This window comes from Phalacrocorax carbo, chromosome 13, assembly GCF_963921805.1.
Source record: "Phalacrocorax carbo chromosome 13, bPhaCar2.1, whole genome shotgun sequence".
Classification (NCBI taxonomy): domain Eukaryota; kingdom Metazoa; phylum Chordata; class Aves; order Suliformes; family Phalacrocoracidae; genus Phalacrocorax; species Phalacrocorax carbo.
In genome coordinates, this window is record NC_087525.1 from 1,164,332 (window position 1) to 1,188,817 (window position 24,486).

General features: G+C 47.4%; 1 protein-coding gene across 4 annotated transcripts; it reads left to right on the forward strand.

Moving 5' to 3' along the window:
* Position 1: 1 nt before the first annotated feature.
* Positions 2-24,244, forward strand: ERLIN1 (ER lipid raft associated 1). Of its 4 annotated transcripts, XM_064464517.1 has the most exons (12): positions 2-48; positions 392-624; positions 1,891-1,972; positions 2,504-2,550; positions 8,574-8,635; positions 9,497-9,622; positions 10,941-11,014; positions 18,535-18,593; positions 19,217-19,308; positions 19,846-19,935; positions 20,260-20,339; positions 20,535-24,244. In XM_064464517.1, exons 2-12 carry the CDS (start codon positions 518-520, stop codon positions 20,751-20,753), a joined length of 1,038 nt encoding a protein of 345 aa, XP_064320587.1. In that variant the 5' UTR covers positions 2-48; positions 392-517; the 3' UTR covers positions 20,754-24,244. The 4 variants fall into 4 exon arrangements, with proteins under 4 accessions (XP_064320587.1, XP_064320588.1, XP_064320590.1 ...); XM_064464518.1 differs by lacking the exon at positions 9,497-9,622; XM_064464520.1 differs by lacking the exons at positions 2-48; positions 392-624; positions 2,504-2,550 and having other exon boundaries at positions 1,885-1,972.
* Positions 24,245-24,486: the final 242 nt, after the last annotated feature.

Sequence of the window (24,486 nt, forward strand, 5' to 3'; positions counted from 1 at the left end):
GCGGAGGGGCGGGAGCGGGGCTTCGGACGCACGTGGGCGGTGGCAGAGGCAGGTACGGGGGTGGCGGGGCCCGGGGCCTTCGGGCCTGGCGGTGCGGGGCCTCCCCAGCCCGCAGAGCGGCGGGAGGGGCGCATACCGGGAGCCGCCAACAGGCCAGCCGGGGAAGCTGTCTGCGGGCCCCGATGTGCCGCGTGTGCCCGAGGCCTCCCATCAGCCGAGGGTTGCCGCGCGTCGCCTGAGGGGGGCGGCCGCCCTGAGAAGGGGGCGGCAGTGGCGGCCGCTGAGGAGCGAGGCCCGCTGGGTGTCCGAGGGCATTCCGCAGTTGCCCTTAGCTGGGGATGTCCCCTGGCTCTGTGCTCCAACAGCTGAGGAAGGTTTGTTGTTGGGAAAGGGACAGAGACGCCGTCTGAGAGCGGAGAGAGCGAAGACCGTGGTGCGGGGTGCGGACAGGCGGCGCCCAGGTGGTTGCTGCTGCGGGTGGCGCCGGCCTCTGCCCCCAGGCGATGTGAAGTTGACCATGGCCCAGGCTGGAGTCGTAGTTGCAGCTGCCACGGGACTCCTCGTCTTCTTCCTCTATTCCTCCATCCACAAGGTCGAGGAGGGGCACCTGGCTGTGTACTACAGGTACTGTTTCCTGCTGGCACCTTGATGGCTTCTGTAGCCTTCCCTAAACTTCTCTCTCTCTCAGCTGGGATTCGTCCCTGTCCTCCGATCACCTCGGGAGGTGGTTGCTCTCTCCTGCATTTCCCTCCAGGTTTTGCCCTGAGATGGGCAGCAAATGTTGTTTCTGCTCTCTTGTTACCAGAAACAATGTGGGCTTGGATAGCCTGGCTCTGTACAAACTCTTACAAGTTTTGGTCTTCCTGAATCCTCAGCTACTTTTCCTCCCTCTTCTTCCTCCCCTTTTCTGGGTTGCAATTGGATTTCAAAGCTTAGAGGAGCAAAGCTCTTGGTCCATCCAGTCTTTTCACATCTGTTGATCTCTCCCTCTTATATCAAGGGCTGTCGCCTCTGTCCCAAAACTGTCGGCTTGCTTTGAAATGGGTCTTTTCCCTGGCTCTGGGCTTGAGTTTCACCTGGGGCTCATAGCTGCCTGTAGAGCAACTCATTGTCAGCCCATGATAGTGAGAGCTCGCAGTCACTAAATGCCGCCTCTTGACTAGCTTTTGCTTTAACTTTGAATAAAGGAACAGGGAAATTCAGTACTAGCCTTTCTGTTCTGGGGGTTTTTTTTTTGCTATACCTCCTGCATTTCTGTCCTGGCTTTTCTACTCTTTGCACTCACTGCCATGAGCCAGTTTCCTTTGTGCTACTCTTTCCTTTAATCACGAGTGTTTTGAACAGCACTGACCCTTGTGGGATGCTGCAGGAGACCTTACGGCACCATGAGGATCGATTGCTTGGAGCATTCCTCTGTCTCCTGTTTTTTAACCACCTGCCAGTCCCCCCAAGAGACTGCGGGTTTTCTTTGTGCTTTGGGTAAGGGACCGTGCTGAATGTCTTGTGGAAATCCAAACTGGTGGTATTGCATCAACTGCTGGATTTTTCCATGGTTACCAGTGAAATATTTAGAGAGGAAAATCTGTATTCTTGAAGTTCTCTGTAACGTGTTGCAATGATGGAAGAGTTCAGCAATATCTGCCTTCTCTAAAAGTTTATTGCTCTCAGGACCGAAGCAAATGATTGTCGAGTTGCAGCAGGCAAGTATCATATGCAGTCAGCCCTTTTGTAGGGGAATTGGTGGCAAATTTTATGGCAGGTGAGTAACATAATTTGCACTACCACAGCTGTGACCCTTGGAAGTTTGAATGTGCTTGCTTGCTCTCAAAGCCAGCACTTACTATTTTCCAGTTGCTTGAGCCTTTTCCCTGTTTTTCTCTTCGTCTATAGGGGTGGTGCATTGTTGACTAATCCAAGTGGACCAGGCTACCACATCATGCTCCCGTTCATTACCACGTTCAAATCTGTGCAGGTTAGTATCTTCTTATCTTGGAAGAGTGAGTGGGAACAGATGTCAGCAGGGATATTGCTGGACAGGGATGACCTGGGCAACTGGTGTTTGCAGAGGGGCGTGGTAATGAAGCCCTTGGTTCCTTCTGCCGTAGGTGTCAGACCCAGCTGTGCACTGGGACATGTCCTTTTAGTGGAATCTCCACAAAACGTGTGTGTCTTGCTTGGGGCAGGAGATGTCTTGCTCTGGGAGGACAGTCTGTGTTTTTGGCCCCAGTTGTTCCCTGGGAGAGCTGAATGCCTTAGTGCTGCAGGGGCTGAGGGTAGGGAAATGAGCACAGCTGCCTTTCTGTCTCATAAAAGGCAAGTTGAAAAGAAGTCTGACTTCTGCTCGCACCTGCAAAAGTCATGGGGGAGGCAGAGGACACATTTTTGACTCCACATTCCTGTGTAATGATTGTGAGAGTCTAGGTATAGCATGATCTTCCTGAAGAATAGAGAGGTTTTGTGAGCGCTGCTTGTTTGGTTTTGTTTTGGGTTTTTTTTTTTCCAGACCACATTGCAGACTGATGAAGTGAAAAACGTGCCTTGTGGGACAAGGTATGTTTTTCCTTTGTATTTCTTCTGGTGATAAGTAGATGTACTCTATTGTGTAGTTTGCAGCTAGTCATTTACAGGGCTGTGACACAGAGACTGAAAAGTAAAGGCATGTACCCTAAAATTAGTCCCAAAAGTACACACATACATCATACTTGGAAATAATAGAGCAGGAGGTACAGGAGGGAATGCTCTTGCTCTCACTGGAATTGATGTTCAGAGGGTATTTGCATTTATAGCTATATTTTCCCTTGATTACTCTGGCAGCCCATTGCTTGTGCTTTGGTCCGCTCTCTACTTTGCAGTATTTCTAGTCTGAATCTTGAGGCTAAGACAAGTGTTGACCCCAGCAGTGGGCAATAGTAAATGGTGGATGGGAATCCTCCTGATGGGAGATGGTTCACTTCAAAAACAGCTCAAGAAAATTAGTCTACTGGGATCGTTTGGGTGTTTTTAGAATTAACATTTCACTTGATGCAAAGAGAGAATGAGAAAGAATAAAGAACCCTATGCATGGGTGACACCTGCCTGTTTCATAATTAAGCTGATGCTTTTGTTAGCACAGATTTGTATAGTTTCAACCAGCAGAGCAGTAAAAGAAAGAGAGGGCTGGCTGAGCTGGGTTGCAGATCCTGTTGTGTTGTTTCGTTCACAAGTTGGAATGATGACCGAATCTGTTTCTTCAGGATAAAAGCAAAACTGGTGTTCTTCCTTGTTTTTTTAGCTTTAGGGTACTCAACAGTATTTCTGTTTAAAAAAAAAAAAAAAAAAGACTTGAATAATGATGCGTAATGACCACTTTGAAATTAGAAGTTGAACAGTAGTGGTAACTTCAACAAGGCAGAGTTCATTTTCATCTGGTTTAGCCCTTATTGAAACAAGTTCTTGGAATTATTCATATAGAAACTCATCAGACATCACTTGGGCTTAAATATTAAAATAAAGTTCTCATGAGCCCTAGCTGGCCTTAGTTTTAGATCTCAAACCTCTTTCTGGAGCGTCAGTAAATAATGCTCGTGTTCAGTGCTGTAGCCAGGGCTTTGCGGGCAGGTGAAGAGTCTTTAGGTCAAGCAAAAAGTAATTGCAGGAAGGAGGAATGAGAGACTCATTATGTTCTATACCAATATCTTTTAAATGGCACAGTTAAAAACAAGTTATCAGAGCAGAGTTTTAGCTGTGTGTTTAATGGCGACTTTTAGCTCCTAAGTAGCATAAACAGGAGTAAAACTTCACCTGCTGGATGTTGTAAAAGAACATCACATCTCTAGGCCAGGGATGTCCTGCTGTCCTGTAAGCCTTCTCAACAAACCAAAAAAAGCTTTCCACTGAAGCTTAACCATGTTAGACATGCTAACGCAGTCAAAATTAAACTGTGCTGCTTTGACCCAGGCAGGGTCAAACTCTGCCTTCTGATCTGAGCCTTCAAACACTGACTCCTTGAGCAGGGAGGTTGGACAAGATGACCTCCAGAGGTCCCTGCCAGCTTTGACCATTCTGTGCACCTGTGATTTAGGAGCTAAACACTCTGTTTAATTCTGTATAGTTAGCTCATTAAGTTCCTGTTACATTTTAGCATTGCAGGATTCAGTTGTGCCATACAGGTGATTGTGAAGTTACAGGTAATAATCATGCTTTAAAACTCCAAACAGCTGGTGAAGCAGTTCTTAGTTAATAATTGAATGCACTTCAGACCAAAGGTCCCAGGTCATTTCAAGGTGTTACTGCAGGAGCCTTTAAATTTGCTGCATTTGGAATCCAAGTCTGCAGCTGCTCCATGTCAAAGCTTTGAATCCACCATTTTCATAATAAAATATCAGCTTATAAACAACAAATGGATCAAATCTGAAATTTCACTATCCTGTTTCAAAGTTCATTACAAACAAGATCATAAACAGGTTAAGTTTCTGTAGCTGTATATTAAACCATCAGATTTTAAAGGCTGGGTTTCTCTTCTACCATATTCATATTCTTGTTCCCTGTATCCTCATCTACGTTAGGAAACTTCTGATGTGGTTGTCCCATCCCAAATTTCTGCCTTACCCGTCTCATTTATACTTCGCAGCAGTAAGAGAATACATTAAGTACAGATTTTAAAATACTTTGGCACCAGATGACTGTTTTTATAAAACAGCTGCCACTCCAGAGGCAAAACCATTTCATTACAACAGGTAGGATATGTATCTGCCCTAAGCTGTGAATTGCCTCTGGTGTCTGAGATTTTTGGCTTTCCCCAGCAAGAAAATGTATGCACGGTTCCTTGGCAAGCTCAGCAGTTTCCTCGTGGCAGGTCTGCTGATCTCCAAAAACTGATAGAGAATCAGTTCAATAAACTAGTTGTAGAAGAGCAAAGTATTCCAAAGGACTGACTTGAAGAATTGAGAATTAATATACTCACAAGTATATTAATTATGGAATACAATAAATGTGTTGAAAATGGTATTGTGAAAATGTTGCATGAGATAATTAGATAAGTAGCATTTTTCTTGTAAGAATCATGCTGAATATTTTACAGGTTTTTACAAAGCCAAGAAACAGTAAATAGCTGGGATGCTAAGCAGTAACATTGCTCAAGCATTGGGTGTTTATTTGCAATGATGTGAGTGTCAACTGGTGCTTGTGCTGCAGACAGTTGGCAGGGAATGCAAATGGAGCACTGGAGGAATGCTGTTCTGGGACAGATCCCTGCTTGTTAGCCAGTCACATGGAAAAATGTCATGAATATTGCAAGTAGATGTATTGCATTAATCACTGCATCTATAGACAGACCAGATCTGACCTTTAAGCCCAGTTTTTACATGATCTGATTGTCTAACCTGGTCTGGTCTTGTTTGTAGTCAGCTCTATCAATAACATTAAACCTTCACTTTTTTTACAGCAACAACCTTCAATTTTTTCCCTTGTCTTCTCCTGGCCTGGCGTAAGCTAAAATCCTGAAATGTATGAAGCTTTCTATGGTCTACTGGAATGCCTGCTAGTGTGTGTTAGTCCCCCTGTAGACTTTCACCTTGTCCTGGAAAGTTAGGCACTATTGCTGCCTAATTATGTTTAACTTCTCCCAGGTGCACAGACTCTGTGTTGATTCTCCTTTCAGACCTCCTTTCAATTTCTTCTTGTTCCTCTTTCCCTGATCAAAAAGCCTGCTCAACTGCTCTGCCTGACCAGCCTCATGAGCAGCTCTGCAGTGAAGGCCATGGAGTGCGAGCAGCCCTTACAGAGGCTGAAGTTGCTGGTGTTAGAAAGGCTGCGGAAACTGCAGTGCAGAGTTGCAAGCACTGGAAATCTCCCCAGGGAGTCACCCTGCCTTGCATTGGGCAAGAAGCAGGCTTTGGCAAACAAGGGTGTTTTGAGAGTGGTAGTGGCTTGTCCAAATGGAAAGAGTGCTGAGCCACTGTTTAAGCCATAGGTGCCAAAGGGCAAGTAAAGCAGCTGTTGATGATGATGAGAGGATTTGTACATTTCCAGGTCAACAGGGGTGTGAATCACCGCATATTAGTGCATGATGCTCTGCTAGGGCAATTGTCCCAAAACTTCCCAGGACAGTATCTCCTGCAGTTAACTAGCAGTTTTTTATCACAAAGAAGCTGAGATGATGATACAGCTTTTCCAAATATTCAAGTTAACTTGCACTATACTTTGCAGAGAGATTTCCTACAAAAGGATCCTCAATTAAAATTATCATCATAATGTGAAGGCCGTTTTTGATCTCAGGCTGTGGAAGGGCGTAAGCAAAGCTCACAGCTCTTTGCTGGGTGATGTTAACTACAGAGCTAAATCAGATCTTCAGTGTACACTATCCCATCTCAATTTGGTGTGCCCAGTCTTCTGGAGTTTACTAGCATCTTCTGGACCAGGCTGTTTGAGAGGAGGTCTTGTTTGAGATGCTCAGTTTAAGATCAGAGTGTTACAGTACAGTTTGGCTCCTTAGTTTACAGCAGCGAGGTCCAGAGGGCTGTTGCCACCACACGATGTGAAATGATGGTGGCTCCAGTAGCTGGCTGGGCGGATGGAAAACGCAGTGTAAGTGCTTTGTAGGCTTGATTTAACTTTACGCCCTCAGTGGGGAAATAGGTGGCCAGCGTATTTGGGCTCTGAGTGTTTGAAGCCATTGCCTGACAAACAGGACTGATATAGTTCAGTTATGCCCCACACTGTTGACTCATGCTGGTTGAGAGGCTTGGCAGTGTTGCTGTGAGTAGCACTGGTTGAGCCAGATTAGGCAGCAGGCCAGACCTCTCTGGTCTGAGGCACCAGCCTTTCTTGTATGTGAGGTGATGAGGGGCTGTGGATGAGTTGTCCGTAGGAGGCAGACTCTCAGATGCTCTCTTTTTCCTTCTAACATCCCCATAAAATTGAAATGCCAAATGGACCCCAACACAAGGATGTGCAGTGGAAGGAGCCCACATGCTCTGCTTTGGTTCCTTACCAAGATACCTAGCAGATACCCTAAGATGGTAGCTGGGTTTCCCTGTCCTGGTGGAGGTGTAATAAGGAGACTGGAACAAATCAGGAGGATGAAAACAGGCTCAGAAGATCATGAGGAATGCTCTTGGAGGTCATTTGCAATGATAATTGCAATGATAATTGGATGCAGTGCGACAGAGTGCAGAACAGATGAGATGGAGAAAAACACATATACCTTGCCATTATAGCTGCTTGTGGAGCCTGACATACCTATAATGGGTCCATAAGCCTATCTTATTTAAAAATAATAATAACAGCCCTTGAGAGAGAGCCAGCAAGAATGACCATGGCCTAAAGAGAAATCTTGAGTGAAAAAGAGATTAATACTCTTAATATAGTAGTATCTCACTGTGAAGTAAGTCTCCCTTTAGCCACAAATACCTTTTCTGCTGGCTTGTCCCTTCCCGTAGGCAAGTTCAGTCCATGATGATACAGGCAGGTTTTCAAAGAGAATGCAAGCTGTACCTGGGAGACCTTTTCTAAAAGAGCACAGATACGGGCAAGTTCAGGTGATTTTTCTGCAGACTTAGCTTTCAACTGCCAGAGATTAAGATCTGCAAAATAAGAAATGGAGTTAGTCTCTGTGATGTTTTAACTCAAACATATCCCCCATGACAAAGTTTGGAAATGTGTGAGGTCTGCATCTGGGGATCAGCTGTCTTTTAAACAGTCTCTGCTAAAGCTTCTTGTTTGTGATTTCCCTTTGTCCTGAGGACAAAAGCACAAGAGTGCTTTAAGAACATGCTCTCGAGAGTTTGTGTAGAGATTGTGCTTTTCCTTGGTGCTGCAGGTACCCAGGGGTGGGCATGACCTGCTGAAAGCCATGTCAGTAAGAGCAGAGGCTGGGATTAAGCCCGCCCTCTGATTCCCTCTTTTCTCTGCACGTGATCCCTTGGAGAGAGGACTGTCTGCAGGCCTCTTCCAGTGAGGTGTCTGGAGATTCTTGACAGTGCACATGCCTAGGCATGTGTGCACGGTTGCGGTGGTACTGGAGAGCTGTTTGCAACATGCCACTGATGCAGGGATTGTAAATTAACATATGTTATGTGCTTTTCTTCCTTTCTAACAGCAGCCTTGTCAGGTTCCTGCTAGAGTTAGTATAAATGCATGAACTTAAACTAAGGGGTTTTCTACTTAAAATGTATTTGCTGCCTAGAAGAGCTGAGGTGCATCTGCAGCTTGTCTGGTCTGCTGCTTGTAGGTGTTGTCTTCTGTCCTTGTTGCCTTCCCTTCATTGTTCTGGACTCCCCCTTTCTGATAGTTGCAGCTACATTCCTATTCAAAAACTTTCCTTTTGCTGGATAAGTAGGATATAACAAAGTGAAGTGAAAGTGCTTTCCAGACTTGCTGGAGCACGCTTTTGATTTATGCAGAGAGAGGGACCAGTCCATACAAAGCTGGGGTTTGCTGCCATCTAATTGCAAAATGGTTGAGAAGTCAGGATTGTTCTGGGTAAGTTTAGTAGAATTTAGTAAAAGAGGGGGGAAAAAATGACTTTGCTTTAAATATGGATCACTGTTAACAGTTGCAGTAATAATTCATGTATTCTTTTTTTCCACTTATAGTGGCGGTGTTATGATCTACATTGACCGAATAGAAGTTGTGAATAAATTGGCACCGTATGCAGGTATTTCCCATCATGTTTCAACAAGCAACACTGAGACTGTCTTCACTCCTCCTGTAGCTGCTCTGTCTTGGTTTGCAAGACTTCCATTTTCTGTGTCTTGTTATCCTTATGGTTCCCAATACCATAGCACTTAGTTCCATGCACGTCTCTGCAAGCTTTTCAAAGAGCCACAGATTTGCAAAGATGAAAGTAAATTCTGGGATTGCTTCTCCCCTGTATGTTTAGAAATGCGATAGGTGCTCAAGCAGTCCTATTTCTTGCTGCTGAGGGGGAGACCACCTGTGAAACTAAATACATGGGACAAAGCCCCCAGGTGCTTGCCAGCCTAAGAGCCTCTTACCTCCTTGCCTCACCAGCTGCTGAACCAAAGACCCACACAGCCTTTTTTTTTCCAGCAGCATAGTTTAATGCAAAACACTAGCACTACTGAGGCATTAAAGGATGAATTTATTTTATAAATGTGGGAATGATACCTGTTTTCACTTCAGGGTAGTATCTGTTCCTGTGCGTCCAGGTCTTGGACAGGACTGTTTCATTTGTTTATTCAGATTGTAAGACAGGACCATGCAGTATATTTGCTCTTTGAAGTCGTATAATGCCAGCAGCACTGGTGGAGGGGACCTCTGCAGGTTTCTTCTCTGACCTCCCTCCCAATCACAGAAGGCTTCTCACTAACAGCTGGGCAGGGCAGCTGTGGCTTTGTCCAGCCAAGTCCTGAAAAATCCCAGGGATGGAAGTCCCCTACCCACCTGTCCCAATGCTGCACTACTTTCCTTATACCTGAGCTGTTGTTTGGCAGTTGTGGCATCGCAGAAAGCGGTACGTCAGTGGTGACCTGTGATAATTCTCTTACTTCCCCAGTGTACGATATCGTGAGAAACTACACTGCAGACTATGATAAGACCTTGATCTTCAATAAAATTCATCATGAGTTGAATCAGTTCTGCAGTGCCCATACCCTGCAGGAAGTATACATTGAGCTATTCGGTAAGTGGATGGCAGCTGGATGCACCCACCAAGGGCTGTGTAATCTCCCTGTTCTGCTGTGGAATATGTTGCAGCAGGTTCCTGTGGGCAAACAGCCTCTGTTTGCAACTCTGCTGGAGTTGCAGTCTAGAATCCAGCACTTTATATATCCATACGTCACTTCCTGTGTAACTTTACTCTTTAATGATCCAGATTTCTGTCTTTCCACATCTGTACGTGGGAATTTGATTTTGTTCCTTTTCTACTTAGGACTGAATTCTGGGTGTGCAAAGAAGCCACTCTGCTCTTTTATGTTGTTCCTTTTCTACTTAGGACTGAATTCTGGGTGTGCAAAGAAGCCACTCTGCTCTTTTATGTTGTTCCTTTTCTACTTAGGACTGAATTCTGGGTGTGCAAAGAAGCCACTCTGCTCTTTTATGTGCAGTCATGCCCATTGCCTTGACTATGATGATGGTTTTGTCTTGCCTCGTACTTTTAGGCCCTGCTTGTTGCTGAATTGGCTTTTTTACTTTAAAAGCTTCCTTCTAGCAGCTTTTAGCAAGTGAGAGCTGGGAGGGATATGCTCTCAGTTCATTGCAATGCTCTAGTTTTTTCACAAGAGAGTAGCAGTGGTTCAGGTGTTAGCAAATGTAATGTTCTGCATCTGAGTACATAGGCATAACCATATTACATTCCTTCTTGACTGGCAGAACAGGGGGAAATGGGTTTACGGAAGATAAAAGGTTGTCAGAATTTTAAGATTGAGACTGTCTATCTTTGAATGCCATACGCAGACTTGCCAAATATCTGTAGTCAGAGAGGAGTTTCCTGAGTACATGCAGCTTAATCCCTTGATAACTGGCCATTTCTGTGGAATGACCTTCCTGAAGCTTGGAATTGACCAAATGCATTTCTCTCTTGTTGTTTTTTTTTTTTTTTAAGAGCAAGTACTGGATCCTGCAGGTCCCTAGAGATTTAAGGCAGTGCTTGTTGCTGGCAGCAGGGCTGGTGTGGCTCTGGCTAGGAACAGAGAGACGTCTACTGCAGGCTCTGGGCGCTTTTTCTTGCTGAGATGCTGAAAGCCATTTGCCCTCAGCTCAGGTACCCTGAGTTCATTAATAGCTGAACCTTTCTAGAGACACTATTTTGTGACTCTCCTCTCAGGAACATTTCCCAGGGGTTACAGGAAGGGGAACAATGTACTGCATTATCTCAAAAAGCATTTTTATCTTACACCATAGAGATACCTGCTCGTCAAGGCCAACTGACTCTCTGCCACACTAGCTGTAGGAGAAGTTATGATAAGCTAAGTGGTCTCTCTCTTGTCCTCCAAACGCAGATCAGATAGATGAGAATCTGAAGTTGGCCCTGCAGAACGACCTCAATGTCATGGCACCAGGTCTCACTATCCAGGTAGGTTCATTCCTTAACAAAGATTATTTTTTCCACCTCTAATTTGCTCATCTTTCAGTATATTGATGAGGTTTCCTTCGGTTTACCACATAATGTGAAATAGTTGAGTTGAGGTTTGTCAGTTGAAGACTGTCCATATGACAGTGACCACTTTTAAAAGCTAATTTTATGTTAGGGGAAGACCTGCAGGATAGAGAAAAGGACCTTTTAGGCCACAGACCTGCAGGTGTTGGACTTAATTTTGCAAAGAGCAAGAAAATGTTTTCCTTTAAATTGCCTTTGGCACCTTGGTGGAGCTGGGCACTCCGGTGTGCCATGCAGTTCAACAGGTAATTGCAAAAGAAAAGAGATCTTTATCTTTTCTGCATGCATACCAGAGATAGGAAAAGTTGTTTTATCTTAAATGATTTTCTGCTTACACTTAATGTTAAGAAAATCATATTTAATCTTAGCTGGGCTATGGGACATACTGCCTTTTTGGCATGTTGAAGTTCAGGGCAACCAACTGGGAAAAATATACCTTCGGCTCACAAGGGCTAAGGTGGAAATCTCTGGAGATTTGCACTATAGGGAAGAGAGAGACCAAATCACAGGTTGGAAGGGACCTCAGGGATCATCAGTCCAAAGTTTCTGGGAAAAGCACAGTCTAAACAAGATGGCCCAGCACCCTGTCCAGACGACTCTTGAAGGTGTCCAATGTGGCCAAGTCAGCCACTTCCCTGGGGAGATTATTCCAGTGGTGACTGTCCTCACTCTGAGAAATGTCCCTCTCGTGTCCAATCGGAATCTCCCCAAGAGCAACTTGTGTCCATTCCCCCTTGTCCTCTCCATGAGACTCCGTGTAAAAAGGGAGTCTCCATCTTCTTTGTAGCTGCCCCTTAAGTACTGGCACGTGGTGATGAGATCCCCTCCGAGCCTCCTTTTCTCAAGGCTGAACAAACCCAGCTCTCCCAGCCTACCCTTGTACGGCAGCTTCCCAGTCCTCTGATCATCTTGGTGGCCCTTCTCGGGACCCCTTCCAGCCTGGCCACATCCTTTTTGTACAGAGGGGACCAGAACTGCACACAGCACTCCAGGTGTGGCCTGACCAGCGCTGAGTAGAGCGGGATGACGACTTCTTTCTCTCTGCTGGCAATGCCCTTTTTGATGCAACCCAGCATCCTGTTGGCCTTCTTGGCCGCAGCAGCCACTGTTCGCTCATGTTGATCTTCCTGTCCACCAGGACCCCCAGGTCCCTTTCCACAGAGCTGCTCTCCAGCCAGGTGGGTCCCAGTCTGTGCTGCACTCCCGGATTATGTTTTCCCAGGTGCAAGACCTTACACTTGTCCTTGTTGAACTTCATAGGGTTCTTGCTGGCCCACTCCTCCAGCCTATCCAGGTCTCCCTGCAGAGCAGCCCTTCCTTCCGGAGTGTCTGCTTCCCCACTCAACTTGGTGTCATCTGTAAACTTCATCAGGCTACGCTTGATGCCGTTGTCCAGATCACTTATAAAGATATTGAATAACATTGGGCCCAATATTGGTCCCTGGGGGACTCCACATGTGACAGGTTGCCACTTGGAAAAGGAGCTATTTACCACCACCCTTTGGGTGCGGCCTGTCAGCCAGTTCCCCACCCACTGCACAGACCACTTGTCTAGGCTATAACGCATCAATTTCTCCAGGAGGAGACTGTGGGGGACCGTATCAAAGGCCTTGGAGAAGTCCAGGTAGACAATGTCCACTGCCCTCCCCATGTCAACGAGGCAAGTCACTTTGTCATAGAAGGCCACCAGGTTTGTCAAGCATGATCTGCCTTTAGTGAAGCCATGTTGGCTTTTCCCAATCACGTGCTTCATTTGACTTGTGATGGCCCCAGGAGGATTCGTTCCCTAACTTTCCCAGGGATTGAAGTACGGCTGATGGGTCTATAGTTACCCGGATCCTCCCACAAGCCCTTCTTGTAGATAGGGGTAACGTTGGCCTTCCTTCGGTCCTCTGGGACATCCTCTGTTCTCCATGACTTCTCGAAGGTTATGGAGAGGGGCCTTGCGATGACATCAGCCAGCTCTCTCAACACCCTCGGGTGGATGGCGTCAGGGCCCATTGATTTGTGGAGGTCAAGCTCCTGTAGTAATTCATATACTAACTCTTCCTTCACTGAGGGTGGGTCGGTGTTTGGTTCAATTGGCAAATGTTATTCCCAAAGCCTGGGACCTGACAGTGCTGGTAAAGACCGAGGTGAAGAAAGTGTTGAGAACCTCTGCCTTTTCAGCATCATTGGTGACTGACTCTCCGTTTCCGTTTAACAGTCGGCCTATGTTTTCCTTCTGTTTCTGCTTGTGGTTGACATGTCTGAAGAAACCCTTCTTGTTATTTTTGACAACTATGGCCAGTTTCAATTCAAGCTGGGCTTTTGCTGTTCTAAGTGTATCTGCACACTCTGGGAATGCCCTTGTAGCTCTCGACAGATAATCCTCCACTTCTCCATCTCTGGTATGCTTCCCTTTTGGATTTGAGTAGACCCAGGAGGTCATGGTTGAGCCAAGGGGGCCTCTTGCTCCGCTTGCTTCTCTTTCCTTTGTAGGGGATGAATTGGCTTTGCGCTTCCAATAGAGAGTTCTTGAAGAACTCTCAGCACGCACTAGCTCTTTTGTCTCCCATGGAAGCTTCCCATGGAATCCCTCCCAGCTGAGCCCTGAGAGAACTGAAGTTTGCTCTTCTAAAATCCAGAACCCTTGTCTTAGAGCTGACCTTCAGCACACTCAGCAGGATCCCGAACTCCACAATACTGTGGTCGCTGCAGCCAAGGCTATCGTTAACCGAGATATTACAAAGCAGGCTTTTTTGGCTTGTGAATAGCAAGTCCAGCAGCGCCTCCTTCCTGGTTGGCACATCTAACGTTTGTATCAGGAAACAGTCCTCTGTGCATTCCAGGAACTTGGTGGATGACACGCAAGCTGCCGTATTGTTCTTCCAGCAGATGTCTAGGTGGTTGAAGTCACCCATCAGGACCAGGTTCTGTTGGCCAGAAGCTTGCTTTGGCACCCCAGAAGCTTGCTTTCGCGCCCCAAATATGTTTTGGCGTTCTTGTTGCCACATTTCGCTAGGCTGGCTGGCTGGGTGGAGGGAGGGAAAGCCTCTCAGTGACAGCACGTGAAAGGCTGCGATAAGTAATGTGCTGCTTTGCAGTTCATTTGTACTGAGGCTTGCTCTGTTTTGATATGGGTGAACCACAGGCAGTTTTTTATCACAAAGAAGTTGAGATCGCACAGCTTTTCCGTATACCCAAGTTAAGTTGCACTATACATCACAGAGAGTTTTCCTGCAAAAGTTCATCATCAATCAAAACTATCATCATAATGTGAAGGCTCTTTTTGATCTCAGGCTGTGGAAGGGCGTAAGCAAAGCTCACAGCTCTTTGCTGGGTGATGTTAACTACAGAGCTAAATCAGATCTTCAGTGTACACTATCCCATCTCAAATTGGCGTGCCCGATCTTCACTGTTGGTCAGAAGTTGAAGGATGTCCTGCCTGCGTCAGCCCAGACCGAGCTCACCAGACCAGCAGTTTGAAGAGATCCCATAACTAGTGAGGAAAGAGGTTAATCTCCAGTACTTAAAGAGACAGTGTAATCCTGCCTTCATGTTCTTGTTGTTTCCTTTCAAAAGAGAGCTGCAGCCTTGTCTTCAGTAAAAGTGTGCCTCAGCATACAAGTCTGCCATGTCACTGTGTCTCTTGTCAGGAATTAACCCTGCTTCTTTGGTGAAGAGCTGAGCTTTCTTTAAACTCTCACATGCAGCTGTGTAACCCAGATTAATTTAACTGTACCTAGAATTTAATTGTTTTGTGAGCTCTAAGGGAAATAATTCTGTATTTGGGCATCATGCTTTCCTGTTGAAGAGCATGTTTGCACACAAGTACTTAAGAGATCACTGACAAAGCATTTTTGAAAGAAGTGACATAGAAAACAACTTATTGAAAAGATTGTTAGAGGGAATTAACAGCATTTATTTCTAGGTTTATTTAAAACTACTGTATATGAAACTTTCACAAGTCCTCCAAGTTGCCTGATGCAAAACATTCTTTCCTAACTGAAATGGTGGCCACAGCCTGAAGAGAAGTGGAGGCCAGTGGATGGTAAGAAGTGTCAGGGACAGTGTCATAGGGAAGGCTCCTGCACTTTCCCTGTGAAAACAGCACACACTGGGGCTTGTCTAGACAGAAACACACACATCCTGGGAAACAAATATGAGAAACCAGAAACCCATGCACATTGGCAGTTCCAGGGCCTGGTGAGATAGCTTGTGTGAGTGCAGTGCTGCTATGGGTGGGTGCAGGGTCTCTAAGCAGGACAGGCTAAGAAGGTGAGGCAGCAGGGTTGTGCTGCCTGCAAAAGACTGGCTCAAATCATGTGGAGCTTTGCTTTGGGATGGATGAAGAACAGCTGAGATAAGAGCCAATACAGGTAAGAATCAGACCAACATGGAGGACCACATGGTCTGTCTGCTGCAGACCACCCAGTTACTAAGATGAAGTAGGTAAAGCTGCTTGTAGAAGACCAGAGGAAGCCTCATGATCACAGGCCCTAGTGCTTATGGTGGTCTGTGACCACATCAGTGTCTTCTGGAAGGGCAGTAGGGCTGGGTGCATGCAATGCTGGATGTTTCTGAAGTGTTGAACACAGGTTTTGGCAGTGATGAGCAAAGCTGAGTGGGAGAGATGCTTTGCTGGACCTTTAAGAAACAAGGAAGAACTATTAGAGGAGTGAAGTCTGGTAGCAGTGTGAGCTGTAGCAGCTGTAAGGTGGTGAGTTCAGCATCCTCAGAGGCGTGAGGTGGACCAGGAGAATTATGGGCGTGGGCTTAAGGAGAACAAAACTCAGTTTGTGTGAGATGTGCTTGGCGGGGTCCTGTGGGAGGCTGCCATGGTCAGCAAAGGAGGCCAGGGGGCCCCACGTCATTGCCAAGGACACCCCAAACTGTGGAAAGTCAAGCAGGTGAGACAGGAGGCTGGCATGGATGAACAAGGAGCTCCTGACTGAGCTGAAAAGCAGAAAGGAAGCTCACGGAAGGTGGAGTAGGCATTGGTGAGCTGGCATGAATAAAGCTAGTTGGACTGAGAGGGCAGGGGACAGAGGGAAACCAAAGCTCAGCTAGGCTTGGACTTAGTGATGGCTGTGTAGAGCAATGCAGAGGGCTTCTGAGGTGTAACCACAGCAGAAAAAAAGGTGAGGAAGCAGTGGAGCAGGGGACATAGTGTTCAAGGATGTGGAAAAGGTGAAGTACTTGACACGTTTTACTTTCTCATTCCTTACTGTAGCAGCAGAGTCTGCAGGGGTGAATCACTACCCACAGCAGGGGACAACTGGGCAGATGGACACACAAGTCTGGAACCAGGTGGTATGCATCCTAGGGTGCTGAGTTTTTGGTCTACTCCATCGTGAAGCCATTCTCTTATCTTTGAAAGATGGCAGTGGTTAAGGGAGGTCCCTAATTGGAAATAGGCAAATGTCACACCCATATTTAAGGAGGAGGCTCAACAAAAGTACTGTACTGTCAGCCATACCATCAGTCTATTCCCGTTTGTTGGTATCCCTTATTCCAGTGTGGGAGCCCAGTATAAACATTGCCTTCAATCTGTTGCTGAGCTTTTGCTGGTGCAGTTCAAGATGTGGCTGGAGTTCAAGGCCTCAGGAGAAAGATGCTGTCATATAGTCAGCTTGTCTTTTGATTCCTTCATGCTTTTCTTTGCAAAGCTGTTGCTCAGCCAGTTAGTCCCAGTATCTCCCAATGCCTTAACATTTGATTATTAACAATATTGACAGTGCACAGTAGTGTTTCCATCTAGTAGATTTAAGAAGATTTCACTGTTAAGTAGATTGAAAATCTCCACTATCTGCTGCTTTTTCAAGCCAATGGCTCAAAGACCTGGCAGCTTTCCTGATTACAGAAGAATCTTTGCCTGTGTTGGAAAAGCTATGCTTCTTGAAACTGATCTTTGTTTTGGTGCAGGGGATATTATGGAGGTAGAAAGAATATCCCCTAGCGTACCCAGCAGTGGCCGGTGAGGTGAGCTTTCTGCATGTGTTACCTTTCTAGGGACTTGTAGGAGCTTAGAAAAATCCTTTCACTGAAGGATATTCTTGTCTGATGTCCCATAAACCTGCTTTCTTTGCTTGTTCAGAGAAGCAGCAGAGTTGGAGTTGTTCAGCCTGGAGAAGAGAAGGTTCCAGGGAAACCAATGACTTCCAATGTACGAAGAGGGCTTTTTACTAAGGCCTGTAGTGACAAGACAATGGGCAATGGTTTTAAACTGAAATAGGGTAGGTTTAGATTGGATATAAGGACGAAATGGGTGGTGAGACACTGGAACAGATTCCCTGGAGAAGTTGTGAATGCCCCATCACTGGAAGTGTTCACGGTCAGGTTGGATAAGGCTTTGAGCTTCCTATTCTAGTGGAAGATGTCCCTGCCCATGGCAGGAGAGTGTTGAACTGGATGATCTTGGAAGGTGCCTTGCAACCCAAACCATTCTGTGATTCCCAAGTGTCCTGTTTTGATGACAGGCTGGCTCCTTCTCCCCAGGCAGGGTGTGTTTGCCAGGACCAGGGTGCCTGTCGCATGGACGCAATTCCCTTTTCACAATTTGTAGATGAAGACTTGCCTGGTTGTGTCTGTATCCCATTCCCCTCTGTGGAAGGCCCTCAGTTCTTCGCAGACTTACTGACACCAGAGAGGAGCGGCAGGTTCAGCACTAGATCTACAGTGGAGGTGGAGCAGGAGGGTTGTGAAGCAATTGTACAGCCGTGGACTGTCAATCTACATCTCCCAAAGCTCAGTAATGAGCCACACAACATGCCAGCTGGGCAGCAGCTCCTGGTCCTGCCTCTGGAAGCGTTTCCCTCATATTTCAGAGAGTTTTCTGCAGAGCAGCTTAGTGGCGCGCCCTGGCATGTACCGAGTTGTGGTGTCAGCGTCACCTTGATGATCCACAGTTGCAAACAGCAGCAGTTCCCAGCTGCCACCCAGGCCCTACTGCTCTCCCATCTTCACCACTGTCTCTCATTGTGGTGTCGCTTTTGCAAACTTTTCTTCTGGAAAACCCATTCTTGAGCTCTTAGCCCTGCCTTTGTTTTGCAAGTTTCGCTCCTGCAATTTAATTTCATTGTGTTTGTGAGCCCCTTTCTTGAGCAGTACTTTGGGAAGCGTTATATGGTGATGTTTGAAGAGTCTTTGGGGTGAGCTAAGCTGCTCCTAACAAAGGTGGTAGCCTTCTTTGGGATTCTGTTCCACAGGCCTTACTTGATCACTTAGGGTGCCGTAAAAGGTGCAAAGACAGGAAATTCAAATGTAAGGTACCTCTGTGAGAGTGGCTGTGCTCAGCTGTGTTGTACAAGAGGATTGAAAACCATTATGTGTAGTCTTGGATCAATGTGGAGGTGTCCAGAGCAGTACAGCTGTTTTTGCAAAGACGTTTCTAAGTTATGCTGCTCGCATCAAAATGTTTAATTTAATATACACTCACTTCTCTTTATTCATAGGCTGTGCGTGTTACAAAACCCAAAATCCCAGAAGCAATCCGGAGAAATTTTGAGCTAATGTGAGTACCTGTGCATAAAATTGTATGCATTGATTTTGAGGGTCCAGCATAGGTATAATGCTGTTTTCTAATAGCATTTCTAGGTCTTACCTGGTGCTCAGGTGAGAGGTGGGCTCTAGTCAGTGTGTGTTTGGCTAGGTGCACTTCTGCATTCTGTTTCTTCGTTTGTATAGCTCTTCCACTTTGAAGCCTTTCAGCACTTCACAAAGATGTTTTTTAGCATATACAGGGTCCACATCAAGGCTCTGTTGATCAATGTTCCTACTCCTATATGTAGAGAGGTCACTGATGCTCTATAGAGAACCTGCAGAAGACTTTAAACTGAATTCATGGCTCAGGGGTCTTATGTCTCACCCATAAGCTCCCCTCCAGAAAACTCACAGAATTGCAGTAGCCTTGCACTGCACTCAGTCCACATCCTGATGGCTTCAAACGGTATATAGCATCCAGATGTGGCCTCACATCCAGATGTGCCAGAGAGGGGGAATAATCTTTTCCTTTGGCCTGCTGGCTGCACATGTGCTCATACAGCTGAAGGCAGAGCTAATCCTCATGGTTGTGCCCTGGTTTGCAGAGCTGCTCCTCCACTCCATTTCCCTGTGATAATGTTTCTCACCCTGCAGGGAGGCTGAGAAGACCAAGCTGCTGATTGCGGCCCAGAAGCAGAAGGTAGTAGAGAAGGAGGCAGAGACAGACCGGAAGAAAGCACTCATTGGTATGTCACCAGTTTGGGAGTACTAGCAGACGGGGGCCAGACTGAATTTCCATTCCTATGTCCCCCAGTAAGCTGGGGTAGGATGTTGTCATGCATTGCTGACAGCTCCCTGAAGGAAGTACAGCCAGCCTGTACCAACAATCATTTAGAAAATATAAATGTTTGTGCTGCTGTATCTACATCCTGCCTCCCTCAGCAAAGCAGCAAACACCTCTGCCCTACAGGGGCTCCTGCTACAGCAGGCCAAGAGGTAAGTTCTGCCAGAAAATCTGCTTGGGCTTGAAGCTAAATGTCCCTGTGCCAGGAGGAATCCCACTTGTGGGATGTCTGCCAACACAGCTCTAGAAATAATCATAACTGTGTTATCTTTCTGTAACTGTATTGCTTGGGGTACAACCTGGCACTGCAGGGCCCAAGCAGAAGGGGATGCAGCAAAGAGCAAACTACTTGCATGGCAGATTCTGCCGCCAGGCGCTTGGGTCAGGGTGCTCAAGCCCTGAGAAGCAAACATCCAAGTTGAGCCTTTTGTGATTGCAGAGGCAGAGAAGGCTGCTCAGGTGGCCAGGATTCACTATCAACAGAAGATTATGGAGAAGGAAACAGAGAAGCGAATTTCTGAGATTGAAGGTAACCATGGTGCTAGCATGCTGCTGGGGTCCTATTCCAGCTGAGGGTGGTGGCATGTAGAGGAATCTCAGAATTCAGCTGATAGCATTGACATCCTGCAAAAATAGTAAAGGGTGCAGTAGTGCAAGGTTGTGTGCTGGAGTCGTTCCTCCACTTTGCAGGTACCTCTCCAAGAAGCCAGCAGTGCAGGTACAGGGCCAGGCTATGTCAGGGACACACCTGGGTCAGCTGGTCCCCATGGGACAAAGGCTCAGGTGCTCAATGTGATGGGGCTCTTCACTTGCTAATGCATCTTTTCCTGTCTGTCCTCTGTTGCTGGGTTAGACGCTGCGTTCCTAGCAAGAGAGAAGGCAAAAGCTGATGCAGAGTACTACAGTGCTCAGAAGCTGGCTGATTCCAACAAGGTGAGCACTTGAAAGCTAGTCAGAAGAGGACTTGCTTACTCTTCCTCTGCACAGGAGATTAGGTTCAGGTGGGCAGCACTGGAAAAACACTTGATTTAACAGCCCACATCCCAGGAAGCAGCTGCCCAAGATGAAATCTAATGATGTGGGCCTCAGAAGGTTGTCTCTTACAGTCTCTGGTTTATCTTTTTGTAGCTGAAACTTACCCCTGAGTATTTGGAACTAATGAAATACCAAGCGATAGCTGCAAACAGCAAGCTGTATTTTGGCGACCGCATCCCCAGCATGTTTCTGGATTCCTGTGCCTTCCAGCAAGCCAATCTGAGGACTGCCCAAGAAACCAGCCTTCCTTCACAGGAGGCCCCAAAGACCTCTGGAGAAAGCCACCTCAGAGCAAAGGAAAGCACTGGCTGACAGAGGTAGAAAGATACCTGGTATAGCTCAACAGCTAGCCTGGCTGTGAATGGGGATGTTGCCCTGTCCTGGTGGGTCGGATGCAGCGCATGTGTGGACATCTTGTGGACACCTATAGGTGGCAGTTGGGTTGATTTTCTTCTAGCAACACATGGCAAGTGCTCTGCCTCTTCCGTTTCTTCCCCTATTAAATTGGTGCTTCTGAATGAGGGATAATCCTGTACTAACATACCTATACTGGAATATTAAAAGACAGAGACCAGGAAAGCCGCCTGCAGTAGGTGCAATTATTTAGTAAGCATTACTCTGGAGGTAGGAGACGTGCCTTTGAGTACTATGTTGCTGCACACTGGTGCTCCTTGCTGAGGCGGAGCAAAATGGTTTCCTTCATCCTGCCAATGAAGCTTCACTTTGTGGACTCCAGTGCAGGTTTCTACCAGCACTCTCTCCTCAAGGACTCCAGTGGAGTGGGCTCTCCTTGGCCAGTGGAGGCTGTGTGTTCCTGCTCAGGGTGTGGCCTGGCGAGGAGTAGTTTGGTGTGGAATTTGAATAGGATCTGTATAGCCATAATCCTCTACTGTAGGCAGTGGCACTAGATAATGGCTTGGAGTAAGCAAGCTCTAACGGCCTTCTGTAACTCCCCCTCTCCAAGCAAGATCCTCATGCTGGCTGCCTGTCGTATGCTTCAGCTGGGTGGCTGGGTCTCACCTTGCACCCTAAACCAGATTTCAGAGTGCCTGGAGCACCTCCAAGCAGCTGGTTGGGAACAGAGCAGGGAAATCTTTGCTCAGACCCCAGCCTCCCTATAGGTCTTTTCACCAGGGAAAGGGAGCTGAACTTCCACTGCTCTGTCCTGCTGGCAAAGTGAAGGGGAAGAGAAGAGCGAAGGGACCCCGCTTGCAGCATATCAGATGTTTGACACCTCAGCCAAAAAATAGGTGAGGCATCACTGCTTCCCAGTGCAAAATCCAGTGCTCCAAGAAGTGTGTCATTGAACAGCTACAGTGGGGAGTCTGTCACTGGTCCTCTCATCACTGGCCAGGCTTTGCTGTGTTTCAGGGCTTTTTATTCACGAGGGGTGCTGGCAGGGTGATCTCTTCTCCTGGTGTGCTTTCTAATATATCCAACCCCTGCTCCCTGTGTGCCACTGCAGGGTGAGAGAAAGAGATGTGCTCAGGGGGGAAATCTGGTACAATCTGCTTTCCTTTTTCCTCTGTCCTCCCCTTTGCCTTTGAGGACATGCTTGTTTCTAGGACCTGTGTTCTACATTGTGTTCTACAATGATCCTAGAAGACAGTGGCTGGGGAAGCAACTCACAAGAGCTTGAGCTGGAATGCTGTTCCCCAGCTGATGGCACTGCAGCATTGCCTGCCTCTGAACCCACCTCATGTTCAGAGACTGCCTCTGCTCCACCAGGCTGGGATATCTGTATGTTTATCCTGCTCTCCTGTGACCTGGGGTGCAGCCAGCTGCAGCACTTGGCCCTGGCATGGTCCACTGGATGGGCTGGTTGGTAGTACCCTCTGGGCACTCAGCCAGTTGTTGCTGGCATTGAGATCTTCTGTCCCTGGCACCATCTGCAGCCTTGTGGCAAGGAGAGGAACATGCTTAGCTTTTGCCTTGGTGGAACATCCAACCTGAATCACATGGCCTGAACTTCACCTCTGTTAATGACTTCCCCAAATGAGTTGTGTGGGCTTCAGGTTTTCCAGTGCTGCTTTCCTGTCCTGTGTGGCTTGACTCAGAGGATGGCACTGTCTCCTCAAGAAAGTTTGGTAACACAGTGCCTTATGCTATCTTGGCTCCTGCCCTGGCTGCCTCTCTACCATCTCTGGGGCAGAGCAGGGATGCATTGACCCTGCATCTCCTGCTGCTTCTGCTGGCCAGCTTGGGTAATACACAACTGAGGGACTTTGCAGCAGTTTCAGGTGGTGTTTCTTTCCTCCATCTGTCTGCAAACTCCCAAGGCCCAGTTGGTGCTCTGGCCCAGGATACCAGCTCCTCTTCAAACCCAGCCATGGCATGAGCCAGGGACCAGGGCCCTGCCCCAGAGAGGCCAGCTGAGGGTGCTGAGCACCAATCCTGGCTTCCAGGGGTGTCATGGGTGAGCATGCCTCCTTGTGCTATGAGGATGAGAGGAAGGGTACTGCTGTTGCCAGGCAGAGAGGTTTCTCCAGTTTTCGCTGTACAGACCTGGTGCACAGGGGTTGCAGCTCAGGCACGTGCCTTGCAGATCTCAGCCTGGGGAGCACTAAGCCAAGCTTTTGCATAGGTGGACTCATGTCTTCACCTACTGAAGGCTTGGGCAAATGGTGCCTTCCTAGCAAAGAGTGGTCTTCAGAGGAGCAGGACAGATGTCTGCATGTCATGCTGGAAGGTGGATCGGCCAGAAGGCAGAGCTGAAACCCATGGCCGCTGGCAGGAGAGGAGCGGCAGGCACAGTGTTAGCCGCATTAGACACTGCAGTGCCCTCCCTAGTGGTAGGGTACCAGGGTGGAGAGTGGATGTCAGCATGTTTTGTAGCTGTGGTATTTGAAATGTCTCCTGGAACTACTGTTTGACTTGCAAGGTCCCTTCTCTCCTGTGGGAAGGGCTTTGAGGAGCCAGTGGGATCATATCTCACCAGCCTTCCATCTCCTCAGTGTTTGCTGGCTTGCAGCAGCTGCTTTGGTTGAATTTTGAGATGAAGGCAGGCTTTTTAGAACAGAAGCAATCATGGAGGAGATATAGACTTGTCTCCATTTGGTGCTTACTGGCGTTGGGCACTAGCCAGTGCTGGCACCAAACTCTGGGCATCAGGCCAGATGAACAGGGTAGGTTCTGCCAGCCTGAAGATGATGGGAAGCCAGGGCACAAGGGGAACCACTAGAAGCTATCCTGCAGTGATCAGATCCCCATGCAAGTGCCAGGAAAGCCTTCCAGACCACTAGAGGAAGGGTGACTTCCCTTTGGACTTGAGCCTTGCTGGGCCTCCCTGCAGCCATCCAGGTGGATGCATGGATTTACTGTTAGGGGCTGCCACTCTGGCTAAATATCATCCTGCTCTGGGTGTATATCAGCCACTTCCTACCCATGAGGTCTGAGGGACACCTGGCGCTGCTCCTGCAGTGTCAAGTCCTGCAGCAATGTGTGCATGATACTCAGTGCCTTCTGCAAAAGCCACCTCCATCTCTCTCTGCTTCCCCAGCCACCGCTTCAGAAGCCTGAGTAGGTGTGCAAGAGGAGGGAATCACCGTGGCTTTAACAGCCCAGTCTGGGCTTTGCTTCTCTCTGAGCTGGATGTTGCAGAGTGGGAACACGGGTGCAAACAGAAACATGGGTTTGAACTGGTTTTTCTCTCTGTTCAAAAGGTCTGTGTGCTTGTGTGACTAAAGGGGTCTGCCACTGGATCTGCACCTTCTTTAAGTTAACACGATACATATGTTCAAGTTTACATGCACAGTGTTCAGTTCCTTTGATAAAGCAGAATAAAACTATTTTGTTACCGTTTACTTGGTGACTTTGTGTCCTAGGGCTGGTGTCACTGTAGCCACAGGGAGGATGGGACATGTATGCCTCTCACCCTGCAGTAATACTGCCTCTAGTTAAATGTCCCTAGCTGCAGTGACTGCCACCCTAGGAGCCCCATGAGCAGCCAGGGCTCAAAGGAAACCACAGGATTGTGCTGAGCACCAGGGGCAGCAGTGGCAGTCTTGCTGTGTTTCTGCTATCATCCTCTGAACCTTGCGGTGGG